This window comes from Chiloscyllium plagiosum, chromosome 6 (assembly GCF_004010195.1).
Source record: "Chiloscyllium plagiosum isolate BGI_BamShark_2017 chromosome 6, ASM401019v2, whole genome shotgun sequence".
NCBI lineage: Eukaryota > Metazoa > Chordata > Chondrichthyes > Orectolobiformes > Hemiscylliidae > Chiloscyllium > Chiloscyllium plagiosum.
Window position 1 is genome coordinate 16,907,739 of NC_057715.1, and position 21,470 is coordinate 16,929,208.

At 37.9% G+C, this 21,470-nt stretch overlaps 1 protein-coding gene across 1 annotated transcript in view; it reads right to left on the reverse strand.

Moving 5' to 3' along the window:
• Positions 1-21,470, reverse strand: part of tm9sf2 (transmembrane 9 superfamily member 2) — a 63,825-nt gene that overhangs the window by 9,504 nt on the left and 32,851 nt on the right. Inside the window, exons 7-13 of the mRNA XM_043691298.1 lie at positions 20,262-20,373; positions 17,544-17,620; positions 11,722-11,830; positions 9,474-9,606; positions 9,030-9,149; positions 8,129-8,186; positions 1,150-1,309 (exon numbers count right to left, since the gene is read on the reverse strand). Coding sequence (XP_043547233.1) covers positions 1,150-1,309; positions 8,129-8,186; positions 9,030-9,149; positions 9,474-9,606; positions 11,722-11,830; positions 17,544-17,620; positions 20,262-20,373 — 769 coding nt within the window. The remainder of the gene's footprint in view (positions 1-1,149; positions 1,310-8,128; positions 8,187-9,029; positions 9,150-9,473; positions 9,607-11,721; positions 11,831-17,543; positions 17,621-20,261; positions 20,374-21,470) is intronic.

A 21,470-nucleotide genomic window follows, 5' to 3' on the forward strand; every position in this document is an offset into this window, starting at 1 on the left:
GTTTCTAGGACTGTTAGGAGGCCTGTAAAAAACTCCTAACAGGGTGAGCTCACCTTTCCTATTCCTAACCTCAGCCCAAACTGCCTCAGATGGCAAGTCCTCATCTATCGTCCTTTCCACCACTGTAATACTATCTTTGACAAGCAATGCCACACCTCCCCCTCTTTTACCCCCACCTCTGTCCCTACTAAAACATTTAAATCCTGGAACCCGCAACTGCCAATCCTGTCCCTGTTCTAGCCATGTCTCCGTAATAGCCACAACATCGAAGTCCCAGGTACCAACCCACGCTGCAAGTTCACCTCCCTTATTTCGTATACTTCTTGCATTGAAGTATACACACTTCAAGCCACTTTCCTGTTTACAGGCACCCTCCTTTGAAATTGGTGCCATGTTCCTAACCTCCCTACACTCCAGGTCCTGCACCCTAAAGCTACAGTCTGGTTCCCATGCCCCTGCAGAGTTAGTTTAAACCCCGCCCAAGAGCACTAGCAAACCTCCCCCCAAGGGTACTGGTGCCCCTCAGGTTCAGGTGTAGACCATTCTGTTTATAGAGGTCCCACCGTCCCCAGAAAGAACCCCAGTTATCCAAATACCGGAATCCCTCCCTCCTGCACCATCCCTGTAGCCACGCATTTAAGTGTTCTCTTTCCCTATTCCTCGAATCTCTATCACGTGGCACGGGTAACAAACCAGAGACAACAACTCTGTTCGTTCTAACTCTGAGCTTCCAACCTAGCTCCCTGAAAGCCTGTCTAACATCCTCGGCACTCCTCCTACCTATGTCGTTGGTGCCAATATGGACCACGACTTCGGGCTGCTCCCCCTCCCCCTCCAGGACCCGGAAAACACGATCAGAGACATCACGTACCCTTGCACCTGGGAGGCAACATACCAAACGTGAGTCTCTCTCGTTCCCACAAAACCGCCTATCTGTGCCCCTAACTATCGAGACTGTGGAAAGCCACTGTCTACAGTTTCTGAAATTGTTCATTTAAGTAATTGGCACAGATTTTGAAAAAATTAAAGGGATTAAAAAATAAACTTATTTAAGAATGGGTAAGTGAATTTTGGTTTTTAATGACATTAATTATTTCACCTCTATTAAGTGAAAAATCTGATTTCAGAAAGTGTATCAAAGAAACTTACAAGTTTCTTGAAGCCAAAATAGGCACCAAGGAATGTCAGAGGCACTGAAATGCCAAACCACAATGCCAGGACAGCAATTAATGTTCCAAAGGGTACAGCTGCTGAAGATCCTTCACCCAAAAGAATCAGATTCATGATAAAGAAATCAGCAAAAACAACCCTGGGTACAAAAGAAAGGCACATTCATGTCATCATGTTGATAGATATAATATAAACATATGCCTGAAGGAATCTTCACATGTAAAGTACATTTATGAGGAAATTATTTAGTAGGTATAAACTTTGGTGAATTCCTTAATGCTTTCAGGGAATGTTGGTGTCCCTCACAAGACCATCATCTAGGACGTTCTGCATTTTAGTTTAGCTCCTAAATGTTCAAAATCTTCCATCAGAACTTTTCTAGTCCTGTCACTCTGACTTTTCTAGTCCTGAGACCCTTCTATAGGAAGGACGTTGCCAAACTTGACAGGGTGCAGAAAAGATTTACGAGGATGTTGCTGGGGTTGGAAGGTTTGAGTTATAGAGACAAGCTGAATAGGCTGGCAATTTCCCCTGGAGCATTGGAGGCTGAGGGGTGATCTTTTAGAGGTTTCTAAAATCATGAGGGGCACAGATAGGGTGAATAGCTAAAATGGCAGAGGATCCAAAATTAGAGGTTTGAGGTGAGAGGGGTAAGATTTAAAAAGGACTTGAGGGATAACTTTTTCACACAGAGGGTGGCGCGTGTATGGGATGATCTCCCAGAGGAAGTGATGGAGGCAGATACAATTACAGAATTTAAAAGGCATCGGGATGGGGACATGAACAGGAAGGGTTTAAAGGGATATGAGCCAAATGCTGGCAAATGGGACTAGCTCGAGTTAGGATGTTTGGTCCAAACGTTGGACCAAAGGGTCTGTTTCTGGACTGCATGACTCTACATTCAACGTTAACAACTGGATCCCTCTCCTGCTGCTCCAAATTTCCGTCCAGATCTCAGGAAATATCCTTAGCCCTGCCTTGTGTCATGTTGACAGCTGCAGAGAACATTAGCTATTCCCCTTTACTACGACATTCCTATTTTCTTCCCCATTTGAATAGCTCCCTGTACTACACTGTTATGGAGAGGGTGTTCATCATTATTACAGTCCCCACACTCATTCATACTGGTTGCAGGAACCTCATTCCTGTTGGACAACTGCAGGGCTGAAGCTTCTTGAGAGCTGTCACTTGGGTTCCCATATCTGCCTCACCTACAATTACACTCTCCTGGTCTTCATCATAGAACAAGTTTGAATGACTTAATCCAACAGGTGTGACTGACCCCTGGAACAGTGCCCAGGTAATCCTTCCCCTCCCTGATGTGGTGACTCCAACTGAACTTTGATTCAATGTTGCTCAAGCTGTAAACATGGGCAAATTAGCATAGGATAAATGAAAATCAATGAGTTAAATGCGTGGATTAAAGATTGTTTGGGAATAATGTGTTTCAGGTCATGGTATTCCCAATACAGGGGTAGAAAGGAGCTGTTCCAGTTGGACAGGTTTCAATTAAATAGTTTTGGGAGTAGCGTCCTTGTGAATCAAATAAATCAGACTGTAGACAGGTTTTAAACTAATTTGGTTGTGGGGTGGGGACACATAGACTTGCAAAGCTAAAGCATTGCAGGGCATCTATTTTGACAATGCTGGCCAGAGTGGGACAGAAAGAGACACAGTAAACACACATATAAAAAGCATTAGCAAGTAGGGAGGGACAAAGGGGAAACAAAAGTGAAAATGCAAAACTAATGACTTTCTACTTAAATGCATGGCATATTTGGAACAAAATAAATGAGTGCAAACATGGTTAAACAGTATGATTTTATAGCCATTCCAGAGACACACAACTACAAATTACTAGATGCACAGTGAGCTGTGTGGAAACAGGCTCTTCCTCTCTTCTGCCCTTCTAACTTCAACCTGTAAACATTTGTTCCATTTTTACTGTTTTTTTAAGTGGGTTTGCTTATTGGGATTGTTATGTATATTTGGAACAGTTTGGATAGACTGAGTTCTGTAGGGGTTCTTTATGTTTCATTGTGTAATTTTGTGAATAAATTTTTGTCTGTTTTAAAACCTGGTAGTCAACCCAGCTAACTTACTCCAGGTAATTTTCACTGTACACTTACCAAAACAAATTGCAAAGTTTTGGTCTGGGCTGCCTGCTTAAGAATGTTTTGAGTGGTTTACCCTTGTCCGTAACAGACGGGGGCTCTTTGCAGGACTTTAAACAGCAAGTGGCAGGTGCTAGTGTCTTTATTTTGTGTGTTGGTTTGGTTGGGTAGAAAAAGCTTGGGATGGTAATGGCTCTTTCAGTCACCAGAAGTTTTCTGGAAGTGGATGTGGTGACTTTGGAAGTTTTGCATTAGGTAAATAAGACCAAGCTGCAGGAATTTACCAAACAGCTGGGATTGGACCAGCCTGCTTCTGTGAGGAAAGGAGAGATAATTACAGCAGTAGCTCAGCATTTAAACTTGCTGGAGAAACCATCAGAATCTATAGAGATGGCAAGAATTCAAATGCAAATGAAGCAGCTTGAGTTAGAGACGAGAGATAAGGAAAGGGCAGCAGAAATGAAACAGTTTGAGTTACAATAAAAGCAGAAGAGAGGGAAAAAGCGAGAGCAGCAGAAGAGAAAGAGAGAGCTTTTGAACTTCAAAAGGAAGTCAGCTTAAAAGGTGAGAGATAAAGGCTGAAGGTAGGCTTAGTGAGGAAGAGAGTGAGGATGAGCAAGCCTCTGGTAATCAGAAGCCGAGTGAGAAACTGTTTAAGTATGTTCAAGCATTGCCTAAATTAAACGAGATCGATGTGGAAACCTTTTTCAAAAGATGGCTAAACAAAGCAGTGGCCAGTGGCAATGCGGGTTTTGTTGATCCAAACACAACTTGGAGGTAGGGGCTAGTGAGGTATTCGCATCCCTATCAGAGGAGGTATCTGGAGGTGGTGAAAAAAGCCATTTTAAGTGAATATCAGCTTGTACCAGAAGCCTACAGACAACGTTTCAAGAATCTAAGGACGGACCCAGGTTTGAAAGGATCAAACAGAATAATTTCGACAGATTGATAACAGCTTCAAAAATCGAATAACCCTATGCTGCCCTTAGAGAGGTAATTATTTTGGAAGAATTCAAAAATTCACTGCCTGAAGTAATGCAAACTCATGTGGAAGAGCAGAGAGTTAAAACAGCAAGACTAGCGGCTGAAGTGGCTGATGATAACGAGCTGGTCCACAAAACACGGTTTGGATTCCAGAATCAATTTCAGTCCATGAGGGATAGAGATTGGGGCAAAGAGAAATTCTCACAGGGAAAGGGAAAAGTAGATCTCAGTGAGGATTATAAGGATAACTTACCACAGGTTAAAAAAGAGAACCTTGAGGGGGACAAAGAAGTTAAAAATCTCCAGTGTTTTCAATGTAATAAAATGGGCCACATGAAATCAGTGTTGATGGACTAGGATACAGCGAGATGTAGGAAAACTGGACAAGCCTGGGAGTTTTGTTGGGAAATTAGACAAGTGCCTCAGAGTGTACAAGATAATCAAAGGTTGATTAAGGAGGAAGTGCCAGATCTGCTTAAAAAATATACATGCAAGGGTAAAGTTTATTCAAATAGCCAGGAACAGCAGATAAAGAGGTTACAATATTAAAGGACACAGGATCCCCTCAGTCTGTAATACTGAAGGAACTATGTACTCCTGAGGGACTATTGCCAGAAAATGTACTGGTAACAGGAATTCATGGTGATTCAAGAAGCACTCAATTATGTAAAGTGAGGCTAAAGAGTCCAGAGAGTGGAGAATCTGTGGTAGGAGTACTGGAGAAACTCTCAGCTCCAGGAATACAATTTGTCCTTGCAAATGATATAGCTGATTCACCGGTAGGCATGCTTCCTACTCTAGTTGAAAAACTAGTGGAGAAGCAGGCAATTGAAGGAATGAAGGATGTTTAATCAGGAATTTTCCCAGATTGTGTGATCACAAGATCACAGAGGCACAAGTTGAAGCGGGAGAGATCAAAAGGCACATGTAACGAAGTTGACATCGCTTTATCAGGGACCTTTTTGATCAAATAAGTGGAACAGAGCTGGAGCAACTAGGTAAACATGCAAGTGGCTTTAGCTCTGCTCTGCTTATTGAGTTACAGCAAAATATGAGAAGTTAAATAGTTGATCAAAAGGCATAGACATAGGAGAGTGAATGCATCCCTGTGTGTTATTACCTAACAAATTATGTCTTATTGAGGAAATGGAGACCATCACACATTCAAGCAGATGAGAAATGGGCAGAGATTCATCAAATTATTTTCCTAATAGGGTAGAAAGGAGGTCATTTAGGGGTGAGGAAAACACAGGCGAAATTACAAAGACATTTTTACTGGCCTAGACCACACAAGGATGTCGTTGAATTTTGCCACACGTGTCATACATTTTAGCTAATCAGAAAACTACAGGCAGTAATAAAACCTGCACCTTTAATACCTATTCCAGCATTTGAGGAACATTTCACAAGAGTCTTGACTGATTGTGTAGGTCCCCTATCTCAAGTATTTATTAATAATGATGGATGTGTTGACTAGATTTCCAGAGGCAACCCCATTAGATAACATCACAGCTAAAAGAGTTGTAGAAGAATTAGTTAAATGTTTGACTAGATACGGACTACCAGTAGAAATCCAGTCAGATCAAGGATCAAGCTTCACATCCAAACTATTGGGGATGGTTATGGATAGCTTGGGAATAAAACAATTCAAATCGATTGTGTACCATCCAGAATCACTAGAGAGATGGCATCAAACACTAAGGACAGTGTTGAGAGCTTATGGTCAGGATTATCCAGATGATTGGGAGAAGGGGAGTTGTGGTTGTATCTTTTGTGATCAGAGATGCACCAAATGAATCAACCAAATCCAGTCCATTTGAATTAATTTTTGGGCATGAAGAGGACCGTTAAAATTGATTAAGGAGAAATTAATAAATCAGAATTCAGAGACCACCCATTTGAGCTGTGTGTCAAATTTTAGAGAACAGCATACAATGAAACAGGAAGAAGATAAGAAATCACAAATTCACAATTTTTCAACTGGGGATAAGGTATTGGTGTTACTTCCAGTCACAGGTAATGCTTTAAAAGATTTTGTGGACCGTATCAAATCGAAAGGAAATGGAGTGAGGCGAACTACTTGATAAGGACTCAAGAAAGGAAGAAGGGCTTTTGCCTGAAACATAGATTTTCCTGCTCCTCGGATGCTGCCTAATCTGTTGTGCTTTTTCAGCAACACATTCTCGATTCATCTCCAGTCCTCACTTTCGCCTAACATCCTTATTGGCATAACCCTCTAAAGTTGGCACAGGTTCAGAAGAAGATAGAGCTCATGCTCCAAGATGGCTTAATCAAAGTGAGTTACAGTGACCTGGACCATAGTCATGGTGCCAAAGCCAGATGGTACTCAATGGTTATGTGTGAACTATCACAAAGTCAACGCCGTCACAAAGACTGATGCATATCCAATTCCACGGTTGGAGGACTGTGTCGAAAAAGTGGGACAAGCAACTTATATTTCTAAGTTGGACTTGCTCAGAGGCTACTGACAAATATCTCTGTCAGAGAGAGCAAAGGCAATTTTGGCTTTCATAATGCCAAATGGACTATAGCAGTTCAAAGTCATGCCATTTGGTATGAAAAATGCACCAGCCACATTTCAGAGACTGAGTAATAAGGTCACTGCCTGAACATTGGGACACAAAGACAGACTTTAACCTTACACCTTTGATGCATTATCTAAGCTGACATGGCACCTATTATTAAAGTTCATTTAAAAAAATTTTTAAAAGTTCTGGGATTTACATATGAAAGAACTGAAATCAACATGGTCGTTCTCAAAGATGAGAGACTTAACAAACAATCAAGGTCTTTTTCAATGTATCATTTCAGTTCCATCACACTTTGAACTTTTGCTATAAATTCTGTGTCTCGTGATCTTATACTCCACAACCACCTGAAAGAGCAGCACTCTGAAAGTTAGTGTTTCCAAATAAACCTGTTGGACTATAACCTGGTGTTGTGTGATTTTTCACTTTGTACACCCCAGTCCAACACCGGTACCTCCAAATCGTTACTACCATCTTCAGATAAAGAAGACCAAAACTGCACATAATACGACAGGTGTGATCTCACCAAAGCAAATACAATTAAGCAAGGTATTCCTGCTCCTGTACTTGAATCTTCTCGCTATGAAGACCAATATATAATTTGTTTTCTTTACCTCCTGCTGCACCACTGTATGCTTTCTTTCAGCAACCGATGTATGAGAACACTCAATTCTCATTTCACCTCACCCCTTTCCCAATCTAATAATAAATTTGCCTTCCTGGTTTTGTTCCCAAATTGGACAGCTTCACATTTACCACTTACTTCATCTGTCATACATCTGCTCACTCAATCTATCCAAATCACACTAAAGCATTTCTGCATCCTCTTCACTGATCGCTCTCCCATCAAGTTTTGTCATCTACAAACTTAAGAGATACTCCCTCATCTAAATCATTAATATATATTGCAAATAGTTGGAGTCGTAGCACTTAAACTTTGATACCCCACTAGGCAATGAGTGTCACTCAGAAAAATACCTGTTTATTCCTACTTTTTTGTTTTCTGGCTGCCAACCAATTCTCTATTTTTGCCAGTACAATACCCCTAATCCCAGGTGCTCTTACATGCTAATGTCTTATGTGGGACCTTATTAAAAGCATTCTGAAAGTCCAAGTTAACAACATCCACTGGGTCCCTGTTAACAACTATACTCATTATATCCACAAAGAATTCCAATATCTTTGTCAGGCATGATTTCTCTTTCATAAATCCATGCTGACTCTGACATTATGTTAAAATATTATATTACTTTTATATTAAAAAATTATGTTATAACTGGATAAACTTTCTATAAATATAAAGTGACTTACCCTGGGCACAGAAGAGAGGTCAATAATACATTTGTTTTCCATTTCTCCCCACCAAATGCTATTAAGAAACATAAATTAGTGCAATCATTTTATAGCTACGTAGCAAGAAATGAAGTTTCCTTCAAAGAATCTGTACAAGTGTAACTAAAATAGTTTATTGCAAATATTTCACTCTCTGTGATAGGCACACAAATAACAAACGACAAAGAGGGGAACGCATCTGTTATTACATATTTCAACTCTACCTTGACGAAGTGAGTTTAAGATTGCAGAAGGCTTGTTTAACCAAAATCATGTTTGTGTTGTTGGATTTACACTTTATTACAGAAGAAGGTGTTGTGTGGAGGTGGGCAGTGAACAGAATTATTGAATGCACTGAAGGCTGAATACACTACATGGTTTTGTATGATACTAAGTTCGTGGTTCCAACAATACATTATATAGTAGCGTGATGACTCTGGCCACAATACTGGACACATCAAGTTTCTGATCTCAAAAATGCTTGTCTCAAAGAGGCACCAAGTAGAGTTCAACTCATAGAAACAAAGAAGTATTTGAGCAGAAGCAGGAGAAATCAAACAGGTCGCTCTTTCATAATTGCAAACAGTAACATTGGCAATAACATGGGAATAGTAATTTGCGCATACAAGGCACACAGCAACCAAAAAGAGAAAATAAATACATTGGATATCAGCTTAAACAAAAGCGATTAAGTGCCCTTGCCTTTAATAATTATAATCTGCTGCATATTTTCCAACATTCACCAAAAAACAGGTTGTAGTGACTTAATTAGATCTTAAAAGGCTACTCCTAGCATAATTAAGTTGTTCAGTTGCCAAAGGGTGATGATAATTGAAACTAATGAATAGAAATCCTGTCAGTTTAAATCTCTCTTACTTACATTTGTAGTATCTGGCAGCTACATAGCCTGCTGGAGTCCCAAGCAGCACCCACAAGACAACTGCACAAGTCATCAAAGCACCTCTGTTTGCAGGTGATAAAAATCCCAGGCATGCAAAAACTGAGGAATTAAACAAAAACAATCATAAATAATATTCTATAAAACATACATAATATATAGATACTATAATAGAAGTAAAATACAGCTAAACATATTTATCATTTTGGATAATGGAAACAGGAATAGAATTTAAAATAATCAGTTTATAGTGATTCACAAATTTTACATTTGACTGAGACAGTCAAAGATAAACTCACTGCAGAATGAAAATCTACCAATATGAAACATCTTAAATTAGAATCTTTTTAATTTTCAGTTATCAGATTGCACACTGATAGCAATTTGATTTGCTACTTTAAGTACAAAAAGTGACTGCATACGTACATAGAGTAACAAACATCATGATAAAGATTTGAGTGCCAGAACCCAGGAAAACAGATAACATCATTCCTTTCCGAGGTGGTCTAAAGACATCACCATGTACTAATTTCCATCCAAATTCCTCCTGGGCGTCTTCCTAGAAGAAATTAAACAATATCTTAAAATATGTTATCCATACAATATAATCACCTAATTAAAAATAATTTGTATTAAAAACCTAGTCAGATATCACAAATTTAAATTAAAAGTACAAAATCAATGCTACTTTACAGAGAAGGAAAAAACATGTTAACTTATATCAGGTGATCCATTTAAAAAACAGACATCCGTGCCTTAAAAAAGTTTCTCCTCTTTTCATGGTAATTTGATAATCAGCCAGAAGGAAGAGACTAGTGATTTCTACAACTCCAGCCAATATCAAAATACAAGCATTCTAACTTTGTGGGGATTATCTTGTCTAACAGTATGCAAATTACAGGTGGAAGAGTGACTCAGTAAGTGAGAGTGGGAGTGAGAGGGAAAGAGAGAAAGAAAATGATAAATTTTAAATGGCAGATTGCATGAACTTCCTCTGACTTTGAAGTTGAGGGATGATCTAAGCAAGGTACTTAAAAGCAATGATGAGATTAAAAGGCCAGTTACATGAAAACTAAATTCACTGGTGAAGAAACCAGTAAACTGAGGAAGAATCTTATAATTAGAACTTTTCTATTTAGGAAGGAAATGAAGAAACAAGCTTTGAACAAAAGTTTGTGGAAATCTAAGTTTCTACTGTAACATACTTAAAATTATTTTTATTCATGGAACATAAATACTGATCTTGTGAGCAATGCCTATCAGCTAACACCACTTGCCCTCGAGAAAGAGAGAACTTCTTCTTGGATCACTGCAATACCTATGAAGAGAGCCCTACAGTGCTGTTTAAGGGATTGTGTAACATGGTGGAGAACATATGTGGTGGTGTTACAATATACTTATTGCCCTTTGCTAGTGTTGAAGAGGTCCTGGATGATTTTTGCGACACATTGCTACAAATTACAGATAAGGGGCTGGCTGGCATGATCCTGTTGGTGTTGAATAATAGCCAGAAAACCACGAGTTCTTATTCTTCTTTGGATAACACCCAGAGATCTTGAAACTCAGCCAAAATTTTAAATTCAGCAACTTTAAGAATTAGCACTACTCAATAGAATTTTGGTATAAGCACTAGAGCTGCATGAAAATGCAGAACCATTGAAATGAATATTCAAAGTAAATTGAGCAAGGACTTGTGCATGTCTCTCAAAATGTTATCAAAACAACCTTTCAACTATTAATTGGATCAATGTGATTTATTTAAAACCAAATATGATGCCCACTCTAAGAAAAACACCTGGTAATCATCCCTTCCTTATTGCCCTTGTGCTGCAAACATAGGAACAGAAGACTATTTAACTTCTCATGTCTGTTTTGCCATTCAGACAGAAAGTGGCTGATCTGTGACCTAACACCATATACCCCACTTTTACCAATATTTTCAAACATGTTTAGAAAACAAAAATCTCTGAACCTCAGTTTTAAAGGTAAGATATATTCCATCATCATCAAATGTTACTTGATGAAGAATTCCAAACTTCTATCCTTCTTTACAAGTAACAAAGTTTCCTAATTTCACTCCTGAAAGTTTTGGTTCCAATTTTTAGATTATGCTCTTTAGTCCTAGTCTCCCTAGTGGAAATAGTTTTGCTCTACCCACTTTCTAAATTCCCCTTAATACCTTGAAAACTCTGGTCAAGTTATCTTTAGATTACATTACAGGCCCTTCGGCCCAACAAGTCCACACTGACCCGCCGAAGCGCAACCCACCCATACCCCTAACCTAACACTACGGGCAATTTATTATGGCCAATTCACCTGACCCTGCACATCTTTGGAAACTGGAGCACCCGGAGGAAACCCACAAAGACACGGGGAGAACGTGCAAACTCCACACAGTCAGTCGCCTGAGGCGGGAATTGAACCCGGGTCTCTGGCGCTGTGAGGCAGCAGTGCTAACCACTGTGCCACTCTTAACCTTCTGGAATTAAGCTTGAAGACATGTAATATTTTGTAATTTTAGCCTCAGAATTCAGGTATAATTCCTGCAAATAGATATTTTATTTCCTCCAAAGCCAAAATATCTTGCCTAAATTGTGCAGTCCATATTGCTCGAAATACATCAAGGAGTGGTGTAACCAACAGGCAATTGTCTCACAGAAACTACAACACTCACAGCTGAATCCATTTGATTGTAACGTGCTATGTCCTTATGCAACGTTCGAAGCAATATCATAGCAACCATTGCAGAAAGGAATAGGACAATTATCAAGGAATTCATAATGCTGCAAAACAGGAAAAAGAACAATAAATATCATCTTTAGTTTTAAGGAGTCAAACAATTTTTAAACCAGCTTCTTTTGTTTAAAGTACTTTAAGTATCTCTTCTTAAAAAAATGAGACCAGTCAATTACTCAACAGTGCAAAGTAAATAATGTGGGATATCACACGACTGTCACAAACCTAAAAGGTTTTGCAATTTTTTAAGCATTAGAAAATTTAGAATTTATGGTGGCAAGGAACTCAGTTTAAAAACTAAATTTGAGACACAAAATGATGCAGCAGAGAAACCTGAAATCCAAGTCATTGACATTAAAATCCTCCAGTGAAACCAATTTACATCAAACTATAGGAATGAAATGTTTTAAGAGCATTTTTCTTCTTTTCTAAATTGTCAGAATTAGCTTATTCACTAACTGGCATTCTACATTAATCAGCTGGAAATTCTCCTTAATTTAATGACCTTTATAGAATGCTGAAGAATAGACCTTTGAAATATACACAGCTCCAAACTACCCTTTGAATGAAAAGGCCAACAGCCGAAAAGTATCAGTAGCACACAGTGCAGAATAACCACAATCACAATCTATTTTATTGAGATTTGAATGTCATGCCAGTTAGCTTTACTCATTCCACCCACATCATTCCTTGGCAGAGCGGAAAGAAACATGCCCTGTTTTCAGGATTGATTTGTGCTGAAACCAGCTAAACAACCTGTCTTAGTTTTTCTCCCAACTTTCCCAACAATGTAGACTACTTCACAAGGGTGGCCAACAACAAAATCATGCATGGCAGAGTGGTATGACTCAAAGATAGAACTGTGTTCCCTGGAGAAAAAATGGCTGATGACAAATTTGACAGAAATCCTCAAAATCAAGAGGGCTCTATATAGAGCAGACAGGCAAAACTTCCACTTATGATAATATTGAGCACCAGAGGGTGCAGATTTAAAATAATTTGTAAAATATTTCATTGTGCAGTGCATAGTTAAGATCTGGAATGCACTTCCTGAAAGTGTGGTTCAATTGAAGCATTCAAAAGGGAACTGGAATATGAGAAAATGGTATTAAGGGAATTGTGTATCTGGAGAGCCATTGCACACTCAATGTGCTGAACAGCCTCCTTTTGCTCTGTAAGAATTCAGTGATTCTGATTGCTGGGATGTTGGGGAATTGTGTAAGTTCTCAATTACTTGGTAACATGAGTTCATAAACTAATTCACCATGCTGGTTAATGCTGACAACGATCAGATTAGTCTGCTTTATGTGAATCTCCAAAATACACCGCTAGCTATTGTAAATTATTATGAAGTGGTTATTATAAAGTCAACAACAATAGAGGAAAAAAATCCTCAAATCCAAGTTAACCAATCTTTCAAATGATTTGTTAATTCTTATTTGAAAATATACACTGGCAGTTATCAAGTAAAAGTAGTGAGCCAGTTCCTGATGTAAAAATAATACTGTTAACTGACCAGTTCTTCATAAACAAACTGAGTAGATTAGCTCAATTGGTTTGATGGTTGGTTTACAATTCAGAGTGATGCTAACAGTGCAAATTCAATTTCTAATGCAGCTGAAGTCATACGAAGGCCCTGTTTTCTCAATCTTGTCCTCACCCATTGCATGGTAACCCTCAAATTAAACGCACTGCCAGTTGCCTCTCTCTAATGAGAGAATAGCCTGTGGTTTTCTGAGAAATTTCTTCACTTCAAATAGGCTGGCAGGTTCAAGGGACAAATAAATATTTTAGAATTGTGAATTCATACTTCAGAATTTATAGATTGATAGACTTCACACAATTGGCATCTTACTCTTAAGATTTTCTTTACTTACTTTAAGAATGTGGTCAGTTTCCTTATTAACTGCCCATTAAACTCACTGTCAATGTTCAGATTTAACATTCTGTAAAGTACCCTCACGACTACGTGAAAATAGTTACTGAATCTCAATTTCCCATGTCGAGAAAGGAAATAATTCAAACGAGGGAGTTTTTTCTTGAAGAGGTAAACTGTGTTATAGGTTCCAAAAGATGCCAATTTCTTTTTTTAACGTCGCTCAATCTAATCTTTCAATCTCTCTCCATGTATCTGACTTGACTCCAATTCACCCAACATACCTTACTCTAATTCTTTCTCAATCCTTAAATCTCATTGGTTTGGGAGACAGATTCATGTTCCCATGATTTGTCGAGGTTCCAAATACCCCATTATCACTTCACATTCTCAGCAAACGATACAGTAAAAGAATTTTGAGTTAAAGAGCAAGGGAATAAATTCCAGAAGGGCATTCGTGACGAGTTATGGTGTACCGGCTCATTAAATAAAGCCCTACCACAAGGAAATTTACAGTTGATTATCCATTCAATTTCCAATCTCAGCTCACTAATGAAAAATGTCATGAGACCATGAGACATAATACATGAGAAATAAGCCATTTGGCCCACCACCATACAATGAGATCACTGCTGATATAATTCTCGACTCCACCTTGCTGCCTTATCCCCTTAATCCTCAATTCCCTTGCTGATTTAAAGCCTCTCTACCTTAGTGTTGGATCCTCATTTCACAACACAGCCTCAATAACTCTTTGTGATAAAAGAGTTCTATAGATTCACAACCCCATCTCTATCCTAAATGGGCAAAATCTGATTTTATGACTCTTGTTCTAGGTTCTCCCACAAGGAGAAACAACCTCTCAACAATTCCTAATCAAACTCCCTAAGAACCTTGTATATTTCAAATAGATTTATCTCTCATCCTTCTAAACTCCAATGAGCACAGGCCTTCCATACACGGGATCAACCTGAGAAACGAAGAGCCATAGAGTCATACAGCACGGAAACAGACCTCTTGATCCAACCAGTCCATGCTGACCATAATCCCAAACTTACCTAATCACACCTGTATGCACTTGGCCCATATCCCTCCAAACATTTCTTATTCATGAACTTACCCAAATGTCTTTTAAAAGTTGTATCTTTACCTGCATCCACCACTTCCTTTGGAAGTTCATTCCTCACACAAACCATTCTGTGTAAAATAATTGCCCCTCATGTCTTTTTAAATCTTTCTCCTCTCACCCTAAAAATATGCTCACTAATCTTGAAATTCTTCACCCTAGGGAAAAGACACCTGCCATTCACCTTATCTATACCCCTCATGATTTATAAATCTCTATACGGTCACCTCCCAACCTCCTACGCTCCAGTGAAAAAAGTCCCAACCTATCCAGCCTCTCCTTATAATTCAAACCCTCCATTCCCAGCCACTTTCTGACAAATCTCTTCTGAATCTTTCGGAATATCTCCAAAGATGATACATCTTTCCTTAGATGAGGAGTCCAAAGCTATTCGCAGTATTCCAGCTCTGGTCTGATTTTTGCTTTGTGTAGTTTTAGCAAAATCCCTCTACTTTTATACTCTATTCTCCTTGAAATAAAGGCCAACATTTGATTTACCTTCTATATTACATTAACTTATGCACTCACCTTTCTTTGATTTTTGCACAAGGACCCCTTAAACCCTCTCTGCAAAATTCTTTTGCAGCCTTTCTTCATTAATTAATAATCAGCTCCTCTGACCTTCTTGCCAAAGTGCATAACCTCATATCTTACATTATATTGCATCTGCACTGTTTTTGCCATTTCACTCACTCTGCAGACTTTTTTGTGTCATCCTCATAACTTACCGTTGCAACCATTCTAGTGCAGTCAGCAAATTTGGCAATAATACATTCACTGCCCTCACTGAAGTCCTTGATATATGTTATAAATAATTGTGGCCTGGCACTGATCCTTGTGGCACTGAAGTAGTTACAGGTTGCCACCTGAAAATGCCCTTCTTATCACACTCTATCTCCATTAGTTAGGTAATTCTCTATCCAAGCTTAATATACTAACCCCTACACCAGGGGCTCTATGTTACTAAGTAACCTTGTGTGTGCTGGTTCCCCTTTGTCTATTCTGCTTGTTATCCTCTTAAAGAATTCTTATAAATTTGTCAGGCAAGATTTCAACTTCATGAAGGTCATATTAATCTGGTTTATAATATCATGTATTTCTAAATGTTCTGTTATTACATTGTTTATAATGTATTCCCAAATGAAAGATGTTAAGTTGAAGTTGCCTGTCTTTTTTGTCACCCTCCTTTTTGAATCAGGACATTACATTGATAGTTTTTTGATTCTCTGGGACTTTTTCAGAAACTAAACGTTCTTGGAAGATGGATACCATTTCATCCACTGTCTACTACTTCTACGAGTATCCGAGCATGAAACCATCAGGTCAAGAGAATTTGAGAGTCTTTAGCCTTAGTTTCCTAGTACTTTTTTGGACTCAATGTTAACTCTGCTTTCCCACAGATGCTGCCAGACCTGCTGAGTTTCACCAGCAATTTCCGTTTTGTGTACTTTTACTCTCATGGTAGTTATGATATATATTTACTCCCCTCTACTTCTTCTCCTTGATTATTTAGGGTTTTTTTTGGAATATCATTCATGACACAATTTGTACATGCAGAATATGTTCAATTAAGGAATGTTGCATTTAAAGGAAGGAGCAGAGAAAGGGAAAAGAAAATTGTCAAAAATTAGAATTATTGTTATATCAGCAAGTAAACCTTGGAATTAATGAACAACATCCAATTTACAATGCTGCACAAAATTAGCATGTTGAATTGCTGGGAAAACAAAGCACTGCCAAAAATATGTAAACAGAACTGTATGTTTTATGGTAGAGCTTGGAGCACTCAACTGCATTAAAACTTATGATCCATGAGACTATTGGAAAGGTTCAGAATTGAAGCAATCAACAGTCTCACTGGACTTTGGGCATTGTGCTGGTTTCAGTTATTAAAATGGAACAAACTAATGATACATGAAAAGTCATAACTTTTGATATGTTTTAATCAATGTAGTTGAGCCACAGCAGATGGATACTGGATGATTCTGCACTACAAATTTGAAGTTTAATTTCAGGTGCATGTTTATGTACATTTACTTTCAAAAACAACCCGGATTTTTATTGAAAATGTTTGGCAATGTCATAGGATGTAAGCTGGAAACTTTAGCCAGCCCTCCACTCTGGTAGCCACTTCAGGATAAATATAGTTTTTGGCATCCACATATTCAACCCATTTGACAAGCTGGTTAACTAATGTGGAAAAACTGAAAGATCTCATGGTCAATGAGAATGTGAATACCCTCATAAAAAGAAATTGTGAATATCTCAAAACTATGAAACAAACATTTCTAACGCCTCATGGAATTACCCTCCTAAAAATTATTTAAGATAAAAAAATCCTCAAAATCCCTAGACCATGTTTGAAAAAGATCAGATCCAAGAGCTACAAAATGCAGAACCCATTGAAATACAGAAGACAACTGCCTAATTGTCCTCACCTGTGCTTGTACCAAATGATTCTACACTACACACACTATAGATAATTATGGTCTTATTTAATTTTTTAATAAAATATGTGGCTGAAAGTGTGACTCAAGTCATACTCAAAAATTAGTAATGATATTGAACATAATCAAAAGCACACTCAGCATGCAAAGCTCATGTCAAGCACAATGACCCTATATTCCTTCAGATATTACTGGTAGTTTGTTTTCATTATACAGCTTTCAACTGCACTAATGTTTTGTTGTGATTAATTGTGATTAGCTGTCTGTCCACACTTCAAAGAAGTACAAAAAGGGTCAATATGATTCCTTACCTAAACCACTGAATGTTGGTGTGAGGCATAGATTCCAAAATGTAATCCCACCTTGATGCCCATTTAATATTTGATGTCTGTAAATAGAAAAAGTGTTATGTGCTGTCAGGATCTCTACTGATATGTCTGGAAAACAGTAGCAAACAGTAAATTGATAAGGAAACCAATTATTTTTCCAAAACATTTGCAATGACAAAATTTCACAATTCCTTAGTAAATTTTGTTTAAGGCCATGCTAACATGTCAGTTCTGTGCTCTCTACAGCATTTTTTGAACAGTGGGAAAGGAACACCTCCTAAAGGAGAAAGGAGAATTAGAGGGAAACAAATGTTATAACTTCAGTTTACATTCCTATGGTATGCTTGATGGATCATATTTTGCTCATTTTCCAATTTAATGTGGCAGTCTTTCTTTGAAACATAAGCACACCAGACTGCAGATTTGGTTTTAATAATAAAACAGAAATTTATTATGTAAAAAGAAAAATAAAACAAAACCAAAAGATGTAAAACACCCAACAAAGCAAAATCCCACTACTCTCCAAAACCGTCACTTCACAATTAATCAGAGAAATTTTCCTTCCCCATGAAATCTGTGGGTTGATTTAACAGCTTCTTTTTGGTTCCAGTCCTGTGAATTGCGAAGCCTTTTTCTCTGACAAAACACAACTGAGATGTTCAACAATTTTTTTTAAGCTGTGAGCAACCAATGTGAGGATCTCTCAAACAATTCCTTGCCTCTTTTTTCTCTGCTAATCTTGTGATTAGATGGTTCTTCTGAACCACGCTTTTGTTATTTCAAACCTGAAATATGATTTCTAACCAAATACTTCTACTGGTCTGGATATATTCATGAACTGCAGTATTTCGCTTATTACTTCACTGCTGTGAATTGTTTTCCCCCAGTAAGAAACTACTCTTGCATCTGACTCCAGTCAGATCATCTTCAAACAGAATTCAAAAGCATTTACATTTCATTTTTTAAAAGGTTTGCTCATTCTAGCTTTTGCTAAGCTAATGGCTGAATATTTTGATCCTGGCATAATACACTATATAAACAAACATTTCATGACACCTTCACTCATCTACTCTGACATCCGTACTGATTCAAAGTCATAGTTCTGAAAAGACTGGCCTAGTTAAGTATGAAATCCCTTCACACAAACAGACTAAATTAATGTACCATTAGTTTAAAAATAATCCATGAAATTATATCTATATTATGTGTATAAATCGTACACCTTGAATCATATACATCACCGACCAATTTGAAAACTGCAATGTTATATTCCTTTCCTTGGTTCTGTTGTTAATTTAAATTCAATATTCAAGAAAAAATTCTCAGCTGGTACCATATTAAAGCAAAATCAGCAGTGGCTCACGCCCTGTCCTGAGGATGGAAATGAGGTATGGGATAGAAGACCAATGACTTAGCCTCCAATGTAGCTGAAATTAATGGTAGAGAACAAAAAAAATGCAACCCCTAATGAATAACATTTACACATTTTCTATTTCATACATTATCCCCAGAACATTTTGAAAGAAAAATGTAAAACAACCACAGAAATAGTTTCAAAATTAACAATAGCCAATGGGTTTTGTTATCTAATCTTCACATGTGTAGTGATAAACTTGGGACTTAGGTTCATAATCCTGTACCTTCATACCAAAATGGGTCAGATAGAGTAAGAAAGCAATGAAGAGAACCAATTTTGGACTTCCCCAAAGTCATCATCATATTTAGTCAGTAATTTCAGTCAGATACATAATACACATGGGAACATTTTCATCAAAGTACTACAATCTGGAACTGCAACCTTTTGGACTGGCCATTAAGAATGCATTTCCTAAGCTTTTTGGCATCTTTTTCTCCCTAGCTCGTTACAAGCCAAACAATATCTAACCCATCATACAAAATATTTTGTATTATCATCTGTTACAAACACATTCCAATTTTGCAAACTGAGTTCTATTGTAGGAAAGTTATCAACTCTATTGCAACACTTCATTTCTGGGTTTGTGCACAACCAAGGAGGTAGCAATAGGGAATTTCAATCTTGAAATACAAAGATTTATTTTTTAAAAAATATCTCCAAATAATTTTGCTCCACAAACCTACCACTGTATATGCTATTTTTAAAATCACTTCTAGATCTCTTCAAGACCTCTTAGAAGGTTTGAATATTTTTACTACTTTTTAAGTCTTCTGACATATTCTTCTGCAAAAAGATTATGTGTATCCAATTTCATTGAACTTGCTCCATTTCAGCTGGATTGGTCAATGTCTCCCTCTTTATTGAACCAGTCTCTATTTGCACATTAACAACCTGCTATCAAACCTGCTCCCTCCCCCCACCACCTTGCTCATCCACCATGTGTAGTGAGGAAATTTCTCTTGCACTCTTTTTCTTGTGCAAACTTTACCGTTCGATGATTTTTCTGAACTGCTGTTTTGTTCATCAAACCAGAAATATGTCTATACAATTATTTGCTCAGAACTTATACAATTCTATCATAACTTATAGTTTTATTGAAGTTTTAACAATGGAACTCTAACTCCCTTGGATCTTCAGTCTCCGACAAGCCATAGAATTATAAAATTCAAGTGAAGCATCATTACATTTACACTGTTTTGTTTTTAAATCTCAAAGGCATCCCATATAGTGGATCTTGGCCCATCACCTTAATTCACAATACATGTGTAAAAGACATTACTCACAGCATATTTAACAGAGTAGGTATAGGCAATATTAAATTTCTCTCGAAATACATTAGGGATACCCAAAGGTGGTCCTGAGCAGTCAGGCTTATCAACGTGTGTGTGCTTGAAGCTGTTGAGATATAAATCAAGGATCTATAATTAAGGATAGACTGTAATTTTCTCCTATCAAGGCTAAAGATTTATTGAAAAAGCATGTAATAATCACTTTAATATTCAGTGACAAAGAACTATTATATACTTGAGTGAAAATGATTGTCAATGTGTAGATTGCAAATACACATATAATAACCATGTGATCTTGTTCACAGATCAATGAATGGCAGATTTAAAATCAAACCTAAGAAAATAGGAGTAGGCCATTTTGCCCATTGAACCTGCTCCTCCATTCAAAATGATCATATCTCTATTCCCTCCCGCTACTTATTGATACCTTTAATGTCTAGAAATCTGTTCTGAAATCCTTAATTACTATTTTGCTGGTAAGTGGACTGTAGAATAAGTTAGTACACCTATTTCATCTCAGTCTGAATCTGGTCTAAGGTGGCAAAGAAAAAACATAGGAACAACAGTAGGTCAATCATCCTTCCCAGCCTATCCTTTCCACTAGCCAGATCATGACTGATCTTATATTAACTCCATCTACCTCTCTTGGTTCTGTAACACTGTTTTAAAAAATTCTCAAGGTCAGGTTCGTAGGAGAGTAGTCTGACACAGAACAAACGACCAAGAGGCGAGTCTGCTAGAATATGAGCATTTTATTCCCCGCAGCGTCGCCACAACCAGGTCTCATACTTACAACGGGTCTGGCTTATACTCACTCTACATGTTACCGGAACTGGGAGCCGTCAGTTCTCGTAGAGCGGTTGCCAACAACCCACGCTCGGCGGTTAAACGTAACCCCGGAGCAGACTCCCGGGTCTGGCTACTTTTCCAGCTGATATACTCTTTTCCAGATATAAACATTCATGTGAACAGCAGAGCAAGGCTAAAAAACACATTCCATTCTGGTTACATACAGATAAGAAGATTCACACGGGGAGGTGTGTAATAAGATTCACACGGGACTAAGCAACACCTCCATTCCGGTTAGATTCACACATGTATTGGGACATAATTTTTAACCGTTTCACCACATTCCACTGCTTGGAATTTTACACCACATGGACACACTTTCCTCATTCCTGAAGAAGGGCTTATGCCCGAAAC